The sequence below is a fragment of the Chlorocebus sabaeus genome, chromosome 7, assembly GCF_047675955.1.
Source record: "Chlorocebus sabaeus isolate Y175 chromosome 7, mChlSab1.0.hap1, whole genome shotgun sequence".
In the NCBI taxonomy this organism is placed as follows: Eukaryota; Metazoa; Chordata; class Mammalia; order Primates; family Cercopithecidae; genus Chlorocebus; species Chlorocebus sabaeus.
In genome coordinates, this window is record NC_132910.1 from 91749063 (window position 1) to 91774931 (window position 25869).

General features: G+C 41.2%; 1 protein-coding gene across 1 annotated transcript in view; it reads right to left on the bottom strand.

The window, feature by feature from the left end:
• TBC1D9 (TBC1 domain family member 9) overlaps positions 1-25869 on the bottom strand; it is a 139054-nt gene that overhangs the window by 77889 nt on the left and 35296 nt on the right. Inside the window, exon 2 of the mRNA XM_007999858.3 lies at positions 4577-4687. Coding sequence (XP_007998049.1) covers positions 4577-4687 — 111 coding nt within the window. The remainder of the gene's footprint in view (positions 1-4576; positions 4688-25869) is intronic.

Sequence of the window (25869 nt, forward strand, 5' to 3'; positions counted from 1 at the left end):
ATACTAACTTTGTAGTTTATGAAAAATAACATTAAATTTACAAACAATAAGGTACAGATACATTTTAAAAATCTTAAGGGAGTAGCTTCCGCTCTTAAAATCTTACAAAAGGGAGCCAGTAACTTGGATTTTAAATGGAAATCAGTAAGAAAGAACAATTAATGGTGGCCTGTCGCGGTGGCTCGCACCTGTAATCCTAGCACTTTGGGAAGCTGAGGCAGATGGACGGCTTGAGCACAGGAGTTTAAGATCAGGCTGTGCAACATGGCAAAACCCTGTCTCTACAAAAAAATAAATAAATAAGTTAGCAGGGAACGGTGGTGCCTGCCTGTAGTCCCACCTACTTGGGAGGCAGAGGTGGGAGGATCACTTGAGCCTGGGAGGCAGAGGTTGCAGTGAGCCGAGATCACGCCACTGAACTCCAGCCTGGGGGGCAGAGTAAGACATTGCCTAAAAAAAAAATACAAAATGCAACAAAACACAACAACAACACAAAACCACTTTCACAACACTTGTCTCGCTCTGTCGCTCAGGCTTCCATAAAGAAATTCTGGAGCTATCTCTATGGATAATCAATATATACAAAAACTAAAACCATTCTGGGTTTATTATAATGAAATCATGCAGTGATTTCATTGTGACAGGTACCACTGGGAAAAGAAAACTACACATCACTTTGGACAATAAATTATGCCATCAGCATTTAGAGCTTAGTGTTCCTTAGCCTTGGCTCAGCAAATAATTCAGGAATAACTCAGATTTGTAACACCCAATTCTATCCCATAGGAGTATTCACAGAAAGATCTGTTTCATAGCAATACCATGGCAAAGCCCCAGAATCAGACTGAGGAGTAGTAACATCAGGCAATGACATTATAAATGTCAGTGACAACAAAGGTGATGGCTCAGAGTCAGAGGAAAAGTCACAGGAGACACAAACCAGTTCCTTAATCACCAGAAATTGAGGTGGGAAGACCAGGAGGCTGGAGGGCTGTAACGAGAGATCTGAGGGCTCTGAAGACTTCCTGCCTGCAAAAGGATCTCGCAAGCAGTTGGGCACTTGCAGCAGGATTGCTGGAAAGTGTGCGAGAAGGAGGCGGCGGCGTCCTTTCTACACCCTCATGAGGTGGTGGCTTTCCCTGGCTTTTAACTTCTTTCTTTTTAGTTCTTCATCTGCTGGCTACGAAACATGATTCTAGATTGTTTGCCAACTAAATGTGATGCTTACTCAATCAACTATGGCAGGCCAGATGGTACTTTCCCTTCTACGGGCTCCCTCTGTGGTGGGTAAACGTGCAGAGAAGACTGGAACACTGTCTTCCAGGACCCTGGGTTACACTGGTAAGTGTGTCCAGGTCAGAGTCCCAGCTTCCTCTTCCTTAATCCTTTATCACCTTCCTCTCACTCAATCCCCATTCTTCACTTCTAGGTGAGTTTTCCCACTGCTCTGAACCTTGAAGCCATGCCTTCGTTCATGGGGTGTGTAAACAATGGTTACAGTTAATTGTCTCTCATTGGGCTGTTGGCATCTCAGAATACATTTAAAAAGACATAATTATGATCTGGTACGGTGGCTCATGCCTGTAATCCCAGCACCTGGGAGGCCAAGGCGGGCGGATCACAAGGTCAGGAGTTCGAGACCAGCCTGACCAACATAGTAAAACCCCATGTCTACTAAAAATACAAAAATTGGCTGGGCAGGGTGGCGCGTGCCTGTAATCCTAGCTACTCAGGAGGCTGAGGCAAGAGAATCGCTTGAACCCAGGAGGCAGATGTAGCAGTGAGCTGAGATTGTGCCACTACACTCCAGCCTGGGCAACAGAGCAAGACTCCGTCTCCGGCAGGGAGTGGGACAGACATAATTACAATGTTAGAATTTCAGGTACTACTAGATCCCTGAGGGAGAATTACCCAGGCAATGGAGCTTGCCAGCAGCCTGAAATCACACCTAGATAACCTCTTCTAATTCTGTAGGAGGCCAGCTATATTCCTCTGTTTAGTTGGATGCCCAGAAATTCAATGGAACCGTAAGGCACTGGTTCACACTGGGCTGTAATTGACTATTTACTTGTATCCTCACTAGACTGTACGTTTCTCAAGAGCAGAGACCATATATAATTGTCTTTATATTTTTAGATCCCAGCACAGCACCTCCTACCAAGTAAACATCAATTTTAAAAATGAATGAAGTCAACCGAAAAAGCTCCCAATGGCCGAAGCCGGAACAATTTGAGCAAAGAATAAAGTAGTGTTGGATTATAACCCAGAAGATGAAATAAATAGGCATGAGTCTATAGTGACATAAATAATTAAATAAATGAGGGAGAAGAGATAAATTTACTGTGCAAAACAATTCTCCACAAATTATGTAGACAGTCTACCCTAAAGGAGAGAAAAATCCTTGCTCCTTAAGTATGGACTGCACATAGTGATTTCCCTCCAAAGAGAATAGTTTGAAAAGGGGAAGAACAGAGTAACTTTACAGTGGAGAAACCTAAAAAAACACTATTTTAGGGAGGTGATCAAGGAGGCCCACAGTCATAAATCATGTTGATAAAATGTACACTTGGCACCATGAAACAAAATGGCCCTTTATCTCTGTGATCTAAATCTACCGCCCCTGTCTAATCATGAGAAAAATATCAAACAAATTCCAATTGAGGAGCATGCCAAAACATACTGGATCAGTATCTTTCAAAACTGTCAAGATCATCCAAGCCCAGGAAAATCAGAGAAAATTCCACAGCCAAGAGGAGCCTAACGGGATATGACCGACTAACTATAATGTTATACCAGATGGAATACTGAAACAGAAAAAGAAAATGAGGGAAATCTGAACAACAGACTTTACTTACAAATAATGTATCAACACTGATTCATTAATTATAACAAATGCACCACAGTAAGATGTTAATAATAGCGGAAACTCTGCATGGGGGGTGGTACAGATAAGAGTTCTCTGAACAATCTGCTCAACTTTCCTATAAATCAAGTAGAGGTGAAAAAATAAAAGTTAAAAAAAGTGTTCATATAGTGACCTTATTTTTCTTATGGCTGTTTTAAAAACCACATGCAAACAAAAACTTGGCCATTTTGGGCCAATTGCAGTGGCTCATGCTTGGAATCCCAGCACTTTGGGAGGCCAAAGCAGGAGTTCAAGACCAGGCTGGGCAACCCAGAGAGGTACCATCTCTACAAAAAAAGAAATTGTAGGGAAAAAAAAAAAAAAAAGTCTGGGCACAGTGGTTCATGCCTATAATCCCAGCCCTTTGGGAGCTTGAGGGGGGTGGATCACCTGAGGTCAGGTGTTCAAGACCAGCCTGACCAACATGGTGAAACCTCATCTCTACTAAAAATACAAAAATTAGCTGGGTGTGGTGGCACGAGCCTGTAATCCCAGCTACTTGGGAGGCTGAGACGGGAGAATCGCTTGAACCTGGGAGGCAGACGTTGCAGTGAGCCAAGATCGTGCGACTGCACTCTAGCCTGGGCAACAAAGCAGGACTCGGTCTCAAAAACAACAACAACAAAAAACTTGGCCGATTTGGACTAGAAGTTCTTATGAGAGATCCAATAAAAGCAAGATTAAAAATTTTTTTTGGCTGGGTGCAGTGGCTCACACCTGTAATCCCAGCACTTTAGGAGGCTGAGGTGGGCAGATCGCTTGAGGTCAGGAGTTCAAGACCAGCCTGGCCAACATGGTGAAACCCCATCTCTAGTAAAAACACAAAAATTAGCTGGCATGGTGGTAGGCGCCTGTAATCCCAGCTACTTGGGTGGCTGAGGTAGGAGAATTGCTTGAACCCGGGAGGTAGAGATTGTGGTGAGCTGGGATCATGCCACTGCACTCCAGCCTGGGCAACAGAGTGAGACTTCATCTGAAAAAACAACAACAAAAAAATTTAAGACTAGTCAAGTGCAGTAGTGAGAAGTGGGGACAGAGTAGAAAACGAGTTCCATCTGCAACTGACTGTGATGAATGGAAATAGCTCACGACCATCGGACCAGCCAAAGCAAGACTGTTGACTACTATTTTAAGCACAGCACAGCATTACTGATTATCATTAGGAGAACTAAAGAATCCCTACTCAGTAGGAAGTACTATGCTAGGATATACCAAATATTACTTAGTACACCCAAGTATTCCACACATCCTTCTTCATTTCCCAGCTTCCTCTGCAGTGAGGTTGGGCCCACATGACTAGTCTTGGCCACTAAGTGTGAGTAGAAAGGAAGGCGGAGTGTGCCACTTTTGGGCCAAGGAAGTTAAACACAGATGTGCTCCACCCTCGCACTCTTCCCTTGTATGCTGACCTTGGAGGCCTTGTGTTCCAGAGTGTCACTACACATGGAGGAGGCCACATAATCCCAACACGACTCTACTCGAGGGAGAAAGAAACTTTCGTTGTGTTAAACCACTGAGCCTCTGGGTTCATGTGTTGAAATGGCTAAGGTTAATCACCCTAAAATACCAGTGATTGCATTCAGCAAGTACACACTCCTTTCCTTCTGATAAAAAGCTGTTATCCCTAATGTCTCTTTTAAAACTTGCGTATTTCAGGATGCATTTGCTTACCACAGGCGATGGTCCAGTAGACCAGGGAGTCTGGAGTCTGGTACAAGATTCGGTAAGGAGCGACCCGGGCACTGGAGTCCAACACAACATCAAGGGTACCCACCAGCAGGCCTGAGGGTGGAACATGGGGAGAAACAGGTAAGAATTGCCTTAGTACTTTCACAAATTCCCAGGGGCAGCGTGAACATGCCCTTTCATGAGCTCTCCCAACAACCCCATCTCCCATTGCACCACGCCTTGGAAAATTTCATTTAAGATGATGCTGGCTCTGCACAAGCTGCACAACTTGACAAGGTCACGAGAACCAGTCGTGCTTATCCGATTCAGTCTGCCAGGCTGCCCCACATGTTATTTTCATCTGCTCCACTTTCCATTTATGTTTAAAAAATTAGTACAATTCAGCTCAGCAAACACTAATTAAATTCCTACTATGTGCAAGACAAACCCTGTGGGCACAAAACTGAATAAGACAGCATCCCCAGGGCATTTATCATCGAGTGGAGGAGAAGGTCAGGCAGTGCTTTGGCACCGTGTTTAGGATGAGCCAGGGCCGGGAAACAGAGGGATCTTCCCATTTCAACAGCAGAGTCCTCTGCCATTTGTGACATCAGTCATGATAACCAGGGCAAACCAGAGTTGGTCTATGCTATGAAATGATGCAGGAATAAGGTTGAGGATCAGGGTCTGCATTTTTAGCACAAAGTTTAGTTCTTTGAGTCAAGAACCCCAGTGACCCGCTTATCCAGGGTTTACCAGGCCCATGTGAAAACTTGTTCACATCGTCAAGTCCAGACAAGCCTGAATGTTCAGCAAATGAATTTAGCAATTTATTTGGAAGGAATACAAATGCCCAGTATACCAATGCTCACTTAAGAACAGGCTGTACCTTCTCTTTCTAGGAGGAAAACTGACAAGGAAAAGGAAATTAAGAGCAGAAGGCAGCTTAGTGAGCAAAGGTGGAAGGTGCCTTGAAGGCGAAGTCTGCCCAGATGACCCGGCTGAGGTACTCCAGCCACGCGGAGAATGCACAACCCTGTTTCTCACTCAGCAATCCTTTTCCAGTGTTCCCAGACAACTTGTCAGGTGTGGTGGTGGCAGTACAAGGATTCTGACAGCTTCAAACTTGGAGCCTGTCATCAGTGCAAATTTCTCTTTTAACCACCTTTGAACCACACTTAAGCGGGATTAGACACCAAACATTTTCTACAGCATTTTAAAATAACACGGATTACACACACACATTCTCCAAGGTATAATAAACTAGATCCCTTAATTGGAAAGATGAATCCAAAAGATTCCCATAATGTAAATGCCCATAGTTATTCTAAAGCTACATGGAACCCAGTATATAGCAGGGCTTGGACTCAGAAGGACCAATTAGGAACCCAGAACAGTTGACAATATTAGCCCAAGACATTTTATTTCCAAAATCTCGCTTTTCTCAATTGCCAGATGGAGACATCATTACTACCCCAGGATTGTTTTTGAAGACTGAAGGTAATAAGACTTAGGGGTAATAGGCTGTTTGGAATGAGGGGTTAAGCCACCTGAAAAAAACCTGCTAAGATACTTTTATCTAAGTTTACCTCTATTTAGATTGCACGTTTATAGAGGATGACTTTGGGATAGAACTAATGGTATTTGAAGCTGGGAGATGGAGGCTGAAGGCCCCCAGCCTCCCTTGCTTTGCAACTGTTGATACTGAAAGCAGCAAAGCTCAGTGCCAGATTGCAGGCTTTTCCTGAAGTTTCGCTGAATCTGAGGCACAAATTCTGAAAATGTTGCCACCGGTACCTCTTGTTGTGTTATTTTGTAATAATGTCTTGAGGTTTGGTTCTGGCCATACCAAATAAGACCCTGATATGCACAATGCCATTGAAATTCACTTCCCTCTGCTCTGGCATCCTGGTGTCATGGAAGGAGCTATGATCTAGTCAACTCATGTTCGGAAGAGCTCAATTCTATCTCTGACTCTGTTATAATCAGTTCTGTGGAGTGGGACAGGACATTTAACTTCTCGTTGCTTTGATTTCCTCAGCTTTAAAGTGGTCATAATCACCCTTGCCTTCCTGAACTAGGGTTATTAATCAAGAAGCCTAAGTAAGGTAGACCATGCAGAAGTCCTACAGTTGTCCTTGGTCTTTGTCCAATGGCAAAAAATCCATTTAGATTCACTCCAAACCACAGTGACCATTAGCTGACCTCAACATACCAGGATAAAAACAAACAAAAAAACTTTTGCTCAGTAGAAATTAACTTGTTAGCTCTGGCCTGTATGAAATACATTAAAAATGAAATTTTTACAGCCTGCAAAGTCTTCCAAGGGGGTAGATTTCCACATTATATCACACACATATACATTTTTGTTTGCTTTACTGTGACTTGGATTTGCTACAGAGACCTCTAATTTCTTAAATGACTTTTCAGTTATCTACAGATGGAAGAATATAATACGAAAAGCAGAAAATAGTGAAATAGTGCTAGACGAGAACACTAAATTTCCTTCTCTGTTAACTAGACACACAAATGCATCACCCATAATTGTTTGTAATACCTCTCACATCTTGAATCAAAATAAGAAATAAAATGCTGAAACTACAACAAGTGTCATATATATTGGTTCTAAGGCATACGAACTTTAGTCTGGGTTTACAGGGTTGCAATCCAGAATCAGCTTGTGGGCTGGGTGCGGTGGCTCACACCTGTAATCCCAGCACTTCAGGAGGCTGCGGCGGGTGGATCACTTGAGGCCAGAAGTTCAAGAAGAGCCTGGTCAACATGGTGAAAACCCTTCTCTATTAAAAATCCAAAAAAAATTAGCCAGGCACAATGGTGTGCACCTGTAATCCCAGTAAGGGAGGCTGAGGCAGGAGAATTCCTTGAACCTGGGAGGTGGAGGTTGCAGTGAGCCGAGATCATGCCCCTACACTCCAGCCTGGGCAACAGAGCAAGACTCTGTCTCAAACAAACAAACAAACAAAAGAATCAGCCTGTGTGGTTTAATAAGCCTCTGAGTGTGATCACAGACCAAGACTCTTTCAAGGACAAGCATAATTGACTGGGCAAGGCAGAGCAGCGGACAGGGGCAGTCCTGGTTCTGGAATGCTTCAATCCTGGCTCTGCCACTTCCTCCTGGAGCCTCAGTTTTATCATCCTTTATGGCTCACTGAACTTTTGTCCTCTGTAACACAAAAGAAGGAAGACCTCTGAAAAGGTCCAACCCAATCCACATATCTTCATCACCACAATGTTCCCAATTAAAATCCAACCTCAACATAAACCATTCTAATTAACAAAGCCTCTGGTGTCAATTAGAGATAAAGAAGACCGAGTTGCTTAAAGCAAGGCCCCCTGGAGTGAGGGTTTCTCATTAGATGCAAGTTCACCAACCCTACCTCTGCATTCACAACTGGCGCCACCAACTTCCACTAAGACTTGGATGAAAACTAACAGATATACATGTACGTAGCACAGGTACATGCTGAAATATTTTCAAGTAAATTACAGAAAGTATATCAGGATATTCACATTAGGTACATTTGAATGAGAAAATTTCTGTGAAAATTCCCTGAACATTTAAGGCACTGGATATCCAAACAGAAAGTAATATTGTGAACTGAGGTACGCAGTTGGCCAGTCAAATCAAGAAATAGACTCTTTCCATATTAACCCAGAAGTGTTGAGTCCTTTCCCGCCTGGATAACACCGATCACTCGAAATGTTGTGCTTGTCTGTCTGCTCTTGTCCCCCCCCCGACCTCAAACAGCAAACTCCTAATCTTTGAATGCCACCTTTTTCCTACTGTACTCTTCCTCCCAGTTCTGCCTCTATAATGCCTATTACATTTGTTTAAGATTACTTGCACATTTTGCCTTGTCCCATTTTTTCCTCTTCTCTCCAGACTGAGAGTTCCTTGAGGGCAGGGTCTAATTGATTATTTTGGATCCACAGGCCCTGCACTTTGTAGCCCAGTAAGCACTAAACACATGTTTGATGATAAATGGACAAGTTAGGTGTGTGTGTGTGTTTAAAAAAAAGAAAAAATCCAAATAATAAATTATCACCATGCTATCTAAACTCTATTGGTGCATGAAGTCAAGACCCTGGGAAAAAGGAAATACCCCTCCTTTGTCCTCTATCGATGTAGAATACTAGGAGATGGGAAATCTGGTCTAGAGAATCCCCTCGCCCCCGCCCTCCTACAAAAGGAGCAACAATTAGGATTTTCTTAAAAGTCTTATTACTCATACCTTTGAAATGGCTGTCAAAATACTGAACCTTTTCTTCATTTCCCACACAAAGCGCTGTTTTAGCAGCTGTTCTAGTCAGCTATTCCTGGTGTTAAACAATCTTGATTGCCTAAGATAACGAAATCAAATTACAGCCCTCAAAATAACTCTTATCTGCATCTACCTATTACATTAGTACAGTGGCATCTTATAATGCAAAAGTGCTGTTTTCAAGGAGATTCAGAAAACACTTGGCAAAATTGTTCCATATTCGCTTCCCATTTGGTTGTGGGCACTGGAAGATGTGTGATGCACAGTCACCACTGCACAGCTGCAGCCTGGCTGGGAGCTGGTACAGGTGGCAGGTCCACAGTGCTGCAGAGAAACCCCCGTCAGCCCTCTGCAGGCAGGGCTGTGTCAGGAGAGTGCTGCCATGGAGAAATGTGCTCATGGAAATGATCGATCCATCTACTGGTGATCAGGGCTAAGTAAACTGGACAGGATCCTAAAGATTACTTGGCTTCCCCTACTCCATTAGTCCTGAAGCTGGTCTGAAATGAAGCAGAGATCCAGGAAGTACATGGCAGAGTGGTCAGGGGAGCGGGCTCAGCCTCAGCTCACATACCAGTCAGTCCCTTAATCTCTTTGTGCCCCTGCTTCCTGATAAAGAAATAATAGTACCTACCCTAGAAAGTGCCTAGTATGCACTAAGCACTATTGTGTGATGAATTATTCAAAACAATAGAAAAGTATAGGAAATTACAAAATACATGTACCACTACTCTGTTTCATTTGTTTGTTTGTTTTTAACATTTTGCCTTACCTGCTTCAGGTCTTTTTTTTTTTTTTTTTTTTTTTAACAGAAAGAAAAGGTAACAGACACAGTGAGGTTCCCTTTGCACTCCCTTAATCCCATTTCCCTCTCTCCATTAACCATTCTTAAATTGTTTTGTATTCTTCCTATCCAGGTCCTTATACTTTTACTGACTCATATGTTTTTCATATAAGATACTTAAAACTGATGAGTATTTTACAAATTTGCTGTAAGTTACACTGCAGCTTATTTTTTTTCAATCAATATGTTTGTAAAATTTATCCAGAATATACTTGTAAATCTGATGCATTCATTTTAAAACATTGTGCAATATCCCACTATGTAAGTATATTACAACTTATCTGTTTTCCTAGTAAAGGACATTGGATTTATCCACAGTTTTTGCTCTATTATGCAACTGTAATCATATTCTGTTTGCATAAATCCTTAAGCACTTGAGCATATTTCTTTAGAATGGAATTGTCAGGTCCCAGAGTAAATGCATTTCTAAACCTCATTAGATATTACAAAATTGCTCTCTAAAGCACTCAAGAAAGTGTGGGAATACCTGTTTCTCCATAATATCTCCAACACTTAGCATTACCAGGTTTTTAAATTTTATTTTCACCAATTTCTAGAGTGAGAAATGGTATCTACTTGTGATTTAAATTTGTATTCCTCTGATTATTAATTGATTTTCCTGTTTGTTGGCCATTCCAATTTCCTTTTCTGTGAGTTATTTGCCTTTCCCATTGTGGTGACATTTGCTAAGAGGTACAGTTAGACAGAATTCACCATCTAGAAGCTTCCATTTACATACATACTGGATTTCCATTCATTTCAGCAAATATTCACCGATCTCCCCAAAGCCAGAGATGCAGTATCCTTGGATTTACTTCTTTATATATCTTCTATACACATGCAAGACTTTTGGCTCAGTACTTGCTCTCCCGCACATCACTTCCATGCCTGGCTTACTATCTGGGAAGATGGTAGGTTTCTGTAGGCCACCTGCTGCCACCTGTTCTTCTGGCTGCTGCTCCTTAGATGTAAGTGCTACATTCTCTAGAAGTCTTAACACTTACATGATACTGGGCAGAAAGTAATTACATGGAAACATTCAGAAGCAGCTGCTGACATACCTATAAACTCTCTAGCCATACCATAACTTTTACACTTCTTTAATGAGCCTTGTTTGTTTGCTTGTTACTTTTTAAAGCCTCCAAGGTTTTGCACAAGTGTTTCTCATTCTGGCAAACTTCTCTTTCCCTCAACATCCAAGTCAAGGTCACCTAATGCATGTGTCCCTGTTTTCTCCGGCGTGCTCCCAACCAACGCTCTCAACACTCAAGCCCCCAAATCTCCTGGCAATTAACTTCGCTTTTTTGGGTTTTGCCAACCATCTTGACTTATATTACACTAAGATAATTACTACATTGTTTTCTACTTCAAAAATTAAAAAGTACGGTTTCTTCCCACCAGACCCTGGGCAATTTGAGGACAAGCACTGCCATATTTATCTTGGGAGTCTCAAAGCCTACAATAATGTTCAGCACATTATGCTGAATATTTATAATGTGGACCACAAAATTCTCAATTTGATGAACATTGGGAGAAACCAAGAATTATTTTAAGAACTAATTCATCTTTGTACCATAGTTTCCAATATTACAAGTTCTAGCAAATCTGCCTTAAATAATTAAAATTGTCTATGAATCTTACAAAGGAGACCAAGACTTGAGAAGGCGGCTAAAAATCCCATTTCAAAGACTGTGAGGTAATAATGCAAACCAAACTCATATCTGGAACTGCTTACCTTGGGAAATCAATTTCTCCAGTTTCAGAAGTAATTTGTCACTTTTTAATCAGTATTGAAATTTATCTGAAATTAAGTTAGATCAAAAGCAGAGATATTCAGGGAAAAGACAAGCCTCTATTCCACTTTTGGAAAGGAGCTCAGAGATTGGCAGTTGTCAAAAACAAAAAACAAAGATAATTCAAAGGTTTAATTAACCAATTGAAACCCTTGTGCCCAACACACAGATTGGTAAATACGGTTTGCACACCATACTGGCCAGGGGACCAAGAGAGGGATTAGGAAAATGGCTCTGTGTGCAAGTGTGAAGAATGCTGAAATGGCCAGGTGAGGGTCATCTCCATAAGTATAAATGCGCCAGAGTTCCTAGAGGCACCATAACCAATGTGAAGGTACACATGGGCTAATGTTGGCCAGTCACATTATGTATGAAAGGGGAATATAGGCAGAGGCTGTTCTCTGGGTAAGGAGGTGGAGGATGTGGGAGGTTTGTCAAGGAAGGTGGCTGGGACAGGAAATAGGTACAACGCATTGTTCTCTGTTCCATAACCTCAAAGAGTATTATAGTTATTGTCAGGCACAGGTATTATTGGCAATAGGGGAAAAAGATTAGAAGGGCATGGATAGACATGTAACCAATCCCAATACTTGGATGCTACCTTCAGTGTCGAATGGTGGGAGTAATTTTATTTTCATAAGTACCATACATTCTTCCATTCTTTAGCATCTCTAGATAAAAATGGTTCTCAACAAGCCTACTATGCAATGTTGTTGTTTTAAACAGGCCATCTACAACTCTTTCCTCTCAATTTCAATAGCTGCTTCTCATAACCCCATTCTAGCTGCCCCTGTATCATGCTGCCTTCAAGGATGACACCGTTACCTGGGGGGAAGGAACCAGTCTAATCTCTCTCTCTCTCTTGCACACACACACACACACACGCACACACACACCCCAACTCCTCACTGTTCGTTGAAAGATGAATTAAGAAGTCTAAGAAATATATTGTTGACTCTTAATGAGGAGAGTGCTTCTCAAACATCTGTGGTTAAGAATCAGTTTGCCAACTTGGGGACAGGGCTGAAAAAAATCAGTTTTTCTTTGTTTTTTAGTTTTCAATCTTTTACAGACTGACACTTTTGTAAAAATATGATGCATATGGAATACTAAAAAAAAAAATGACATAAAAAAATACAAGCTTCCAATTTTTTGATTAAAATTAACAATTGTTCTAGGTTCCTAAATGCTTAATCTCAATATCTGTTCTTAGCTGGAGGCAGACTGGTAACAGTTTAAAATTTGGTACTTTAAGTCAGCAGTCCCCAACCTTTTGGCACCAGGGACTGGTTTTATAGAAGATAATTTTTGCATGGACCAGAGGTGGGGGATGGGGTGGTCGGGGGATGGTTTGAGGATGAAACTGTTCCACCTCAGATCATCAGGCATTAGATTGTCTTAAGGAGCATGCAACCTAGATCCCTTGCATGTGCAGTTCGCAATAGGGTTCTTGTGCCTGTGAGAACCTAATGCTGCAGCTGATCTGAAAGGAGGTGGAGCTCAAATGCTCCCTCACCTGCCGCTCACCCCCTGCTGTGCAGCCCAGTTCCTAAAAGGCCACAGACTGATGGGTACTTGTCTGCAGCCTGACAGTTAGGAACCTTTGCTTTAAACAGTGTTAAATTAGGGGAGGGGAGGCTCTAGGGCAGTCATGTTCTTGAGATTGTGTTTCTTAGAATCATTTATATAGCTTTACAGAGTACATGCAATTCTGTAACTTTCATTTGGGAAAAAATGACTGTTTTCACAATGCAAACTAACATAAAACTCAACAAACTAACATACAACTCAACATACGTGAATGAAGGAGGCGTGAGGGTTTTGTTGTATGTTTATCCCAAGGGGCACTGGTTAAAAAGTGCTGGGAATATAAACTAGTGTATTAGGTGATCCCCGAGAGACCCCTGCCTCATTTCTTACCAAGAGGGGAGTGAGCTACAGGGGAAAGAATGACAAAGCTAAGAGAGGTGGAGCACCCACTCTGTAGAATTTCAAACAGTAATTCTGGATCACAGGGTCTTTGATATACATGCTTATATAAGTACTCACAAAATAAATGCTCAACAAGAGGGAGAGAGAAGCTGTGACTTTCATATTTTCCACCTCAAAAGATAAAACACAGGCTGGGTTACAACTAAGCAAACAGAGCAGAAAACTGAAATCTGAAGAGCATTTTATCTGTATCCAATTAGTATGTGCTGCTCAAATCTCCCAAGCACCCTCAAAAGGCCATGTCTTCCAGGAGCTGTTCCATTTCCCCTGCAGGCCCATCTCTTAAAGTCACAAGCACGTGCTCCTGCATAAAGTCAGAACAGCTGGAATGGATTTTTCCATCCCCTTGGGGCAGGGGTCTGAGGAAGGAATGATTCAAATACTTTATTAATGCAATACCTTACTCTACACCCTAATCAGGACCAGCTACATAATCTGTGGGGCCCAGTGCAAAAAGAATATTCAGGTCTCCTTGTTAAAAACTTCTTCAGAATTTCAAGGCAGCAGCAGTAGAATATTAAGCCAAGCCCAGCGCTTTTCTAAATGTAGGTTCCTGTGTACAAGCATACCTAGGAAGCTGGCCTTGACCCTAGCAGTGTTGGCTCATTCTCTCCCCACAAACAAGCTTGCTGCTTTCAGACTTTTGTGCAGGACTCAACTCTGCTCTGATACAGACCAATGAAGACAATGGGACTGAACTTATTAAAAAATCACCCCAAGCCTTGTGTGATCTAATTCCTCAAAGAAGTCCCTCAACAGGTGGGGGCTTAATTTAATTTCCCCTCATGCCTCGTAATAGGAAAGTGGATGCTATTTTCTTAGATTTACAGCTGCTTCCATGTGCAACAGGAAGTTATACTGATTCTAATCTTGGCTGTAGAGGCGGGTTTGAAAAACCTAAAACTCAAAGGTCAAGGCTGACCAAGGTCAACCTTGAGAGGTAGGAAGGAGGGGCCTTTTTGGTGCTAGTAGGAAGAATTCATTGCTATGAAGCCCACCTCTGTTTCTAAGAGATTAGCTATATCAATCCCCTCCTGGATACCTGGGGGCAATGCCCCTCAGATCCTTCTCTTAGGAAGGCCACATTTGCAGAAGTCATTCACTGTCCTGAGTTGTCAACCCTTCTTCTAATTCATGTATCCTCTCACGTAGTACATCTGCAAATAACAGAGCATCTATAAGCTAAAGAACAACTTGACAATGAAATAATATGAAATAGAAATAATTCCGAATTAAAAATTACATTTAGGTAATGACCTAGAATGTCTAAATAAATTATAGTACATTGATATAATATTTAGACATTTAAAATCATATCCTCAAATAATTATTTAATGACATGGTGAAATGCACCTAGTATATGAAAAATAGCACAAAACTAATTACTGTTCTGTATGATCCGAATTTGTCCAAAAAAGTATAATATAACCTATATTACAAATTATAATACATGTATTAATTTTAAAGAATACAAAACTAACTACGAATATTAACATTAGTAGGTGAGATGACAATTCTGCTATTTTATGGTCTTCTGTGTTTTCAAAAATTTCTCAAATGTGCATTCAATACATTTATGATGAGAAAACAAAAAATATATAATTACCTCCAACCTTTTATTTTGGGCTTTTTTTACTCAAAAAGAGCTCATGCCATCAAGTAAACAGACAGTAACCATGGTTATACTAAAGCTGCTACTTCACAACAGAAAACTACAGGTTAGAAATCTTGTTGCTAGGTTGCAACATTCTAGTTAAGAGTCAATATCTAAATGAGAAGCTCCCTCAAAAACACACTGCCTTGGAGAAGGACCTGATTTTTACATTTTAGAAATTTTTTTTTTAAAGTTCATTTTTTCCCTCTGGTATACAGAGTTCATCAATGCTACAAATTGGTACATATTCATACACACTGAACCACATTCCTTACTCCAGTTGCAGGCACTTGATGTTTAATAACTAGTTTATCTCAAGTCAGGAAGTTTACAGTGCAAAGATGAATCCAATTGATTTCATCATTTTTATCACCAAGTATTCTCTGAGTATGCTCTTTAAAAAAAAATATATATATATATATACACACACACACACACACATACATACACGCTGGGCGCGGTGGCTCAGGCCTGTAATCTCAGCACTTTGGGAGGCCGAGGTGGGCGAATCACAAGGTCAGGAGTTTGAGACCAGCCTAGCCAACATGGTGAAACCCCATCTCTACTAAAAATACAAAAAATTAGCTGGTCGTAGTGGTGGGCGCCTGTTGTCCCAGCTGTCAGGAGGCTGAGGCAGGAGAATCACTTGAACCTGGGAGGTGGAGGTTGCAGTGAGCCGAGATTGCGTCATTGCACTCCAGCCTGGGCAACAGAGTGAGATTCTGTCTCAAAAAAAAATAGATAGATAGATAGATAGATAGATAGATAGATAGATAGATAGATATATGGGGTCTTGCTCTGTTGCCCATGCTGGAAGGCAGTGGCATGATGGTTTCCGGACCAAACTGAGGGTTAGGTTGCTATTTCTCATGCCCTAATAACAAGATGCAGATGAACTGGGGAGGAAGAGAGTTTTTATTTCTGCAACCGGTTATAGGGAGAAGGCCTGGAAATTATCACCAGGCCAATTCAAAATTACAAAGTTTTCCAGAGCTTATATACCTTCTCAGCTATATGATTACATGTAAATGTGCATTCATCTAAAGACATAGTGATTAACTTTTTTTTTTTTTTTTTATACTTTAAGTTCTAGGGTACATGTGCATAATGCGCAGATTTGTTACACATGTATACTTGTGCCCTGTTGGCGTGCTGCACCCATCAACTCGTCAGCACCCATCAACTCGTCATTTACATCAGGTATAACTCCCAATGCAATCCCTCCCCCTGCCCGCTCCCCATGATAGGCCCCGGTGTATGATGTTCCCCTTCCCAAGTCCAAGTGATCTCATTGTTCAGTTCCCACCTATGAGTGAGAACATGCGGTGTTTGGTTTTCTGTTCTTGCGATAGTTTGCTGAGAATGATGGTTTCCAGCTGCATCCATGCCCCTACAAAGGACACAAACTCATCCTTTTTTATGGCTGCATAGTATTCCATGGTGTATATGTGCCACATTTTCTTAATCCAGTCTGTCACTGATGGACATTTGGGTTGATTCCAAGTCTTTGCTATTGTGAATAGTGCCACAATAAACATACATGTGCATGTGTCTTTATAGCAGCTTGATTTATAATCCTTTGGGTATATACCCAGTAATGGGATGGCTGGGTCATTAGGTACTTCTAGTTCTAGATCCTTGAGGAATCGCCATACTGTTTTCCATAATGCTTGAACTAGTTTACAATCCCACCAACAGTGTAAAAGTGTTCCTATTTCTCCACATCCTCTCCAGCACCTGTTGTTTCCTGACTTTTTAATGATCGCCATTCTAACTGGTGTGAGATGGTATCTCATTGTGGTTTTGATTTGCATTTCTCTGATGGCCAGTGATGATGAGCATTTTTTCACGTGTCTGTTGGCTGTATGAATGTCTTCTTTTGAGAACTGTCTGTTCATATCCTTTGCCCACTTTTTGATGGGGTTGTTTGTTTTTTTCTTGTAAATTTGTTTGAGTTCTTTGTAGGTTCTGGATATTAGCCCTTTGTCAGATGAGTAGATTGCAAAAATTTTCTCCCATTCTATAGGTTGCCTGTTCACTCTGATGGTAGTTTCTTTTGCTGTGCAGAAGCTCTTTAGTTTAATGAGATCCCATTTGTCAATTTTGGCTTTTGTTGCCGTTGCTTTTGGTGTTTTAGACATGAAGTCCTTGCCCATGCCTATGTCCTGAATAGTATTACCTAGGTTTTCTTCTAGGGTTTTTATGGTATTAGGTCTAACATTTAAGTCTCTAATCCATCTTGAATTAATTTTCGTACAAGGAGTAAGGAAAGGATCCAGTTTCAGCTTTCCTACTTATGGCTAGCCAATTTTCCCAGCACCATTTATTAAATAGGGAATCCTTTCCTCATTTCTTGTTTTTCTCAGGTTTGTCAAAGATCAGATGGCTCTAGATGTGTGGTAATATTTCTGAGGACTCTGTTCTGTTCCATTGATCTGTATCTCTGTTTTGGTACCAGTACTATGCTGTTTTGGTTACTGTAGCCTTGTAGTATAGTTTGAAGTCAGGTTGCGTGATGCCTCCAGCTTTGTTCTTTTGACTTAGGATTGTCTTGGCGATGTGGGCTCTTTTTTGGTTCCATATGAACTTTAAAGCAGTTTTTTCGAATTCTGTGAAGAAACTCATTGGTAGCTTGATGGGGGTGGCATTGAATCTGTAAATTACCTTGGGCAGTATGGCCATTTTCACGATATTGATTCTTCCTATCCATGAGCATGGTATGTTCTTCCATTTGTTTGTGTCCTCTTTTATTTCACTGAGCAGTGGTTTGTAGTTCTCCTTGAAGAGGTCCTTTACATCCCTTGTAAGTGATTAACTTCTTTTAATCTACAACTAAGGTCTGAGTCTTGAAGTTAATTTTTAAGCTTTTTTTATAGAAATGGGGGTCTTGCTATGTTGCCCAGGCTGGTCTACAACTCCTGGGTTCAAGGGATCCTCCCACTTTGGCCTCCCAAAGCACTGGGATTACAGGTGTGAGTCGCCTCATGGGCCTTCCACTAAGTATTCATTAAATCTGTAAGTACCCATGGCGTTGCCTTCAGCTATATATAAGAAAGACAAAGAAAAATGCTATCTGTGCTTATATTAACAAAGGAAATGCCAGGAAAGATGCATATTAAATTTAATAATGGTTACCTCTTGGGAATGAGAATGATATGGCAGAAATCAGAAACCTTTTTTTATTATTTGAACTATATTTTTAGGCCAGGAACAGTGGACTGTAATCCCAGCACTTTGGGAAGCCAGGGTGGGAAGACCGCTTGAGCCCAGGATTCTGAGACAGCCTGGACAATAATTAAGACCTTGTCTCTACAAAAAAATATTAAAAATTAAGCAAGGTATAGTGGTGCATGCCTGTAGTTCCAGCTACTTGGGAGACTGAGGCAGGAGGATCACTTGAGCCCAGAAGGTAGAGGCTGCAGTGAGTTAAGACCACACCCTGCACTTCAGCCTAGGAGACACAGTGAGACCCTGTCTCTGAAAAAGAATTATTTTTTTAAAAAAAGAACTATATTTTTTGAAGTAATTTTTATACTATTAGAACTATACACTATAAAACATTGTACTTTATAATTTTTACAATGCACATGTATTATAATCAAATAATGAACCAGTAGGTTGGTGTAAAAGTAATTGCAGCCGGGCACGGTGGCTCACACCTGTAATCCCAGCACTTTGGGAGGCCGAGGTGGGCGGATCACGAGGTCAAGAGATCGAGACCATCCTGGCTAACACGGGGAAACCCCATCTCTACTAAAAATACAAAAAACTAGCCGGGCATGGTGGCAGGTGCCTGTAGTCCCAGCTACTTGGGAGGCTGAGGCAGGAGAAGGGCGTGAACCTGGGAGGTGGAGCTTGCAGTGAGCCGAGATTGCGCCACTGCACTGCGGCCTGGGCAACAGAACAAGACTCCGTCTCAAAAAAAAAAAAAAAGTAATTGCAGTTTTTAATACTATAGGAACAATGAAACATTAAAGATCCTACTATAATAGTTTATAAATGATGAAATCACATAACCAATCAGCCCCTACTGCTTTCTGTAAAGGTCACTGGCAAAAATCAGATTCGGTAACCCTTGGCATAACGCCTGGGGGGCTGAAGAGGTGAATGCAACATGACACAGAATAAAGCTGCCTTGTGCAGCCTTTCACCTGGGACTTTGATTAGTGCAAACACACAAGGCTAAAACATGGCCTAGGATGAAAAGATGAGCCACTTCCCTTGTTGGCAAAAAAGAGTCAAGCTCTGTAAAATATTTAAAGAGGTTTATTCTGAGCCAAATATGAGTGTTCAAGGCCTGAGGCAATCTCAAGAGGTCCTGAGAACATATGCCCATGGTGGCTGGGTTACAGCTTGGCTTTATATGTTTTACGGGTACATAAGACATCAATCAACACACATAAAGTGTATATCAATTTGGTCTGGACAGGAGGAACCACTCAAAGTGGGGACTTCTGGGTCCTGGGTGGATTCAAGGATTTTCTTAATGGCAACTGATTGAAAGTTATGATCTAAAGACTTTTAATCATTAGAAAGAAGTGGTTGGATTAAGATAAGGGGCTATGGAGACCAAAATTATTATTATTTAGATGATGTCTCATAGGTGGCCACTCTGAGAGGCAACAGATAGCAAATGTTTTCTCTTCCGACCTTCACAAGGTGCTAGGCTCTCAGCTAATCTCTTCAGGATCAGAAAAAGACCTGGAAAGGGAAGACTTTCTACAAAATGTACATTTCCTCCATAAAAGATAGCTTTCTAGGACCATTTTAAAACATGCTAAAGAAATAAATTTTGGGGTAAAATAATTTTTTCAGAGTCTGCTGTCTGTCATGTGATGCTATACTAGAGTCAAGTTGGAATTTGGCATCTTACTGCTAAAGAGTCTGTTTTGGAGCAGGCATAGTGGCTCATGCCTGTAATCCCAGCATTTTGGGAGGCTGAAGCAGGAAGATCGTTTGAGCCCAGGAGACCAGCTCGGGCAACATAGTGAGATCCTGTCTCTTCAAAAAAATTTAAAAATTAGCCGGGTGTGGCGTTGTGCACCTACAGCCCTAGCTACTAGGGAGGCTAAGGTGGGAGGATTTTTTGAGCCCAGGAGAGATTGAGGCTGCAGTCAGCAGTAGCCCCACCACTGCACTCCAACCTGGGTGACAGAATGAGACCCTGTCTCAAAACAAACAAACAAACAAACAAAAACTCTGTTTTGTCAGTCTTAAGATCTCTGTTTTAATATTAATAGTGGTCAGTTGTGCCTGAATTCCAAAGGAAGGAGAGTATATTGAGGCATGTCTAACCCCACTTCCTCATCATGGCCTTAACTAGTTTTTCAGGTTTACTTTGGAATCCCCTTGGCTGGCAGGAGAGGTCCAATCAGTCAGATGGGGGGCTTAGAATTCTCAGTTTATACCCTCCAGTTATCTTGCTTCTGGTCTTTCAGACTGGCTGCAGTTTGCATGCAATCTGGTAACAAATCCCAGCAAGTTGAATTCACAGTACCTTGAATGAGTCCTGTTCCTTATAACCCAAAGTGCCCAACTAAAACCCTAACTAACTCCTTTGGCTCTATCCGGACAGACTGTTAGAGTAAATGTTCCCTTCTACACTATAGCAAGTTATATAAGAAGGTGCACAGGCATTAATAGCAATAATATTTTCCAGTCTTGCATCCAAATATTCTAACACAGACAAAAATAGTGGCTACAGACTGTAACTAAAACAATCATGCTATTTGCAAGGGAGAGATACAGTAGCAGCCTGGCTTGATTCCTGGGAGTTTCGTGGAACCTCATCACTTTGAGGGCACGCAACTCCACCTGCATTCCACTTCTATCTTAGCCTTTATTCACCTGGATAAGACTGAGGGACTTCACAGAGAAATTCCATTTTGTGATGGATAATGTGACAGTAATCTTCAGCTAAAGTCTAGATAAAGCCTTAAAGAGAAAATTGAGCTTGGAGGACCTGAAAATAAAGAAAACACTGTGTCACCAACAAGGGAGAGAAACGAAACGAAGAAGCTCACCACAGATGATTTGACTGTGAAAACCATAGGTACGGTAACCAGTAACACCCCTATTTTATCAAGATGTCTATTGTAACACGATGTGTTTTCGATAAATGTAAATAACCTGTAAATGTAGGTAAGTCCCTTACAGAATACATTAGGCCCAACTGAAATTTCTTAAGAATTAGTTTAGTCATGGCCTGAAGATAGCCTTGCAACCTGTTTTGAAAAACATTGATTAACAGGTTGGACACAGTGGGTCATGCCCATAATCCCAACACAGGGAAGCTAAGGAAGGAGGATTGCTTCAGCCCAGAAGTTGGAGAACAGCAAGGGCAACACAGTGAGACTCCCGTGTCTACAAAAGTTTTTTAAAAATCAGCTGGGTGTAGTGGAGCTTGCCTATAGTCCCAGCTACTTGGGAGGCTGAGGTGAGAGAATCCCTCGAACCTGGAGATGGAAGTTGCAGAGAGCCATGATTGTGTCCCTGTACTCCAGCCTGGGTGACAAAGCAAGACCCTGTCTCAAAAAAGAAAAAAAAAAAAAAAATCAATAATGGATGAGAAGAAATCATCATTGGCACTCAAAAAAAAAAAAAAAAAAATGTAGTGTACTAGAGTGGGGGGACCCTTCTTTGCAAAGTAATTACAAAGTCATTTCCAGGAAACCATTCACTTTTCATGCTATAAACTTGTCACAACAGAGGGGTACGATACCAACGATACCACTCACTCCTTACATCCTCAGTTAGAAACTGATGAGCAAAAACACAAGGTGGGAGAAATTATTTTATATTATTAATTAATGGGGAAATTTAAAGTAATGAAGAACTTATGTTTCTTTCACCCGTAATTATATTGTCTACACCTAGTTCCTTAAAGCAAAAATCACACACACCCCCACACCCTCTACAATCCACTATGCTGATTTAAAACATGCTCATTTAAACTGAGTTTAGAGTAATGGGGGCTCTAAAAATAAAAACCAAACAACACCACCACCAAAAAAAAAAAAAAAAAACACCTCCAGGTTTGGTCTCAGTCTATCTTTGCATTTAATAAAACAATAACGCAATGAAAGACTTGGGTTATACCAAAATAAATATTTTTAAACTTTTTAAAAAGACAGTCACCTGCAAGAATTTATTTTATGCCAGTGTTTCTCAAAGAATATCCTCTTTGAATAAACAAAGGTTTCCCTTTCTTCCTCACATTCTGTTACATCACCCTTAATAAGTCATAATCCTTATTATGACTTATGTAGAGAACCAACATATGTTCCCTGAACCAGGAGATGCAGACAGGACCTTTTGCCCAACTTTCCTGTGTTGTTTTGTAGTTGGGGTTGGGAGGGGGGTCAGGAAAGAGAGAGGAGAGGGGAAAAGCCCAAGTTGTTGTTGTTTAAAATTTCCAGTTCTAAAAACAACCATATTTAAGCTGCTTCTTCAAACTGTGCAGGGCTTCCTGTTCAATAGCTATGACATAAATGATTCAATAATGGCAATGATTCTTTGTTGATGGCTAATTCACCATCCATAATCCTTTTAGACATGACTCAGCTTTCCTGTTGGAACAATATTTCATTTATGACTATCAAATTAATTTCTCTACAGCATGTTAGCTATAACCATATACTGGGTAGAATAAACCTTCATTTTCAGCTGAAAATGAGCAAGGGCAGCACTAGGCATCTCATCTCAGAACTTGCTGGCTTCAAAACTTTTCCTTTGCTGGTCAAAGCCCAGGTCCTCTGTGAAATCTAGGACACAGATCAGGGAAACAGATTCTTTCTACAGCTCAGTTGCAGCGTGAAGATTATGTGATTGGGAGAAGCACGCGTTTCATGTTCTCAAGGTTCCCAAATGGGTATAACATAGTGCAGTCATGAAAGACAGACTGGAAAGCCATGGTATCCCCGGAGCCCCCCAACTTATTTCTCTATGTCTACAGGCCACAACTTCCCAGTGGTACCCCGGAAAATGATGACAAGCTAGCAATATACCTATTGTATTGGCTCTTAGGGTACCTTTTGTGCCCTGCAAACACTGTCATTTTCTAAGTATTCTATGACATGAAAATAGGTAGAAAGCTCTGTATTAGAATAAATAAAGCATTAAAAGCCTTTTAGATAATACTGCTTTACACTACAATATTTCTAGACATTTAATTTCAATGCATACTGATGGGATTCAATTGAGTTAATAGTATATAGTTTCCCCATAATTTGCTTTTAAAAAGTTAACTGAAATATGCTTTATTTTATTTAAATGTGATATACCTAGTTTTTTTCTGTTCCTTTTTTAAGGAAAAAAAGTACATTCAGCTATGCACATTGGGAGGTGACTCACAGGACATTCGCCTGATCTTTATGCTAATTCTTGGAACATTTTTATTTAGACAGAACAATCCCCTCTTTGCAAAAGTGTGAGCATCTCTGGTCTTCATTCCTCTCTCCTCTGAACGAACTCTGAGGAAAATAGAGTCAGAGCTACCCTATATAATCCTCCACGTAATAATTACCCCACATAAATCCAGGGCCCCATACCTCCTTAGCTCTTCCCAGACAGTCCGATGAATAAGCAACGACAATGACTGAACACTTTACAATGAACGAGCCACATGATTAGGAAATTACCAACATGGTTATTTTCAAATAATTTCCAGAAGATCACCAGGGAAACCCCCAGAAAAACTAAGTTCACTGAACTTAAATCCGAAAGACCACCCCGCAGTCTAAGGAAAAACATTTAGATGTTTGTTCTGGCCTATTTCTATGACAGCAATAAGAATGTCCCTGACATTCCTACCTAGTGTTGTGTAAAGTAATCAGAGAAAATGGATTCAGTCTGGGCGTGGTGGCTCACACCTGTAATCCCAGCACTTTGGGAGGCCAAGGTGGATAGATCTCTTAAGGTCAGGAGTTCAAGACCAGCCTGGCCAACATGGTGAGGCTGTTCTTAGTTTTGTAAAAATACAAAAAAAATTTGTATTTTTAGTCTGTACTAAAAATACAAAAATTAGCTGGGAGTGGTGGTAGGTGACTGTAATTCCAGCTGCTTGGAGGCTGAGGCAGAAGAATCGCTTGAACCCAGGAGACGGAGGTGACGATAAGCTGAGATCATGCCACAGCACTCCAGCCTGGGTGACAGAGCAATACTCCATCTCAAAAAAAGAAAAGAAATTGGATTCAAGTCTTCATTTCCCCACTCACAAGCTGTGTGGCTTCAGACAAGTCACTTAGCTTCTCTGAGTCACAGTTTCCTGCCACTATATCAGGGATATTTCATCTTCCCTGCCAGTCTCCCAGGGTTGTTAAGAAACAGATGACATACTGTGTATGGGAGTGCTTCAAAAACTGTAGAATCTCTTGGTCATGTAATCTAACTAGGATTTTTCTTTAATGCTTAATTTTGGAGCAGGGAAGGAGCTTCAAGACATAAACTTGCATCTTCTTTTTCTACAGAGAAGGAAGCTGGTCACTGAATGGAAGTGCTTGCTAAAGTTATGTTCCGAATCCCAGGAAGTAGTCACCATGATTTTTAGTGTCTAGAGGAGGTGAAGGAAAAATACGGCCTTAGTCCCGGAGGCATGTGATTTCATCCTTAGCATCATGAAATAGACACTGAGCACCTGTGGAGAGGACGCTTTGCTGGGCACTGGAAATATAATCTATCACTGATGTCGCTGAGTATAGGATCTGGCTGCAAAGAAAGAAGCAGCACACACAATAGCAATCATTAAAGTAGTCATTTGCTCAGTCAGTTCAAGGGTACATAGCTCAAGGGTAATAGAGAAGATGTTACACGTTACTTACCCAAGGCTGGCGTACTCATGCAGGAGACTGTTTTGAACTGCCTCCTGGAGCTGGGTTTGGTAGAAGGTAGCTTTTCAAAACCACAGGCTTTGTATTTAAGAACCTGGGTGGAATCCTAGTTCCACTGCTTCCTAGGGTCATGACCTTGGGGCAAGCTATATAATTGATAAAAACCACAATTTCTTCACCTATTTAGTGAAGATAATAGTATCTTCCCGAGAGGTTGTAATGAGGATTAAAGGAGATACTGCACATGAACCAATTTTGCACAGCGCCTGGCACTTAGTAGGTGTTTAATAAACAGCACTGATTGCGGTTGCTAAAGTGTGGCAAGGCAGCCCCCAAGGTGGAAAGGCACATGGGAATGTGTGGGGAGCAGTAAGTCCATCAGCTCAATAGCAAGGGAGTGCTTCCAATAGCAAGGGAGGGCTTGGGGTAGACATCAGATTGTGGCGGGCAGCCCCATGCTAAACTGCTTAAACTTTACCAATAAAACAAAAAGTTTCTGGGCCCAGGAGTCACATGTGTTGTATAAAAACCACTCTAACAACAGTGTGTGGTAGTTAGGAAAGAGACAACAGGAACAGAAGACCAGCTAGGAAACTTCTTATGAGGAAGAAGAGATTGATTAAGCCCCTTCTTTTAGGCTAGGAGGTTTTCTAATACAGAATTATCTCTTTAATCTGCACAAAAACCCAGCTAATTATTATCTCCATTTCACAGATGAGGAAATGGGAGCTGAGACATTAAGTGAGCAAAGCTATGATTTGCTCTACTGTCCAAGTCAATCCACTTCGCTGCTTCCCACACACAGCCCGTCAAGAGGAGTGAGGACAGCAGCATATTACCTGGGTGGTAATATTGGCCACTCCAGAGAAGAGGGCAAGTTCTCTGCTGTTATTATTTCTGTTA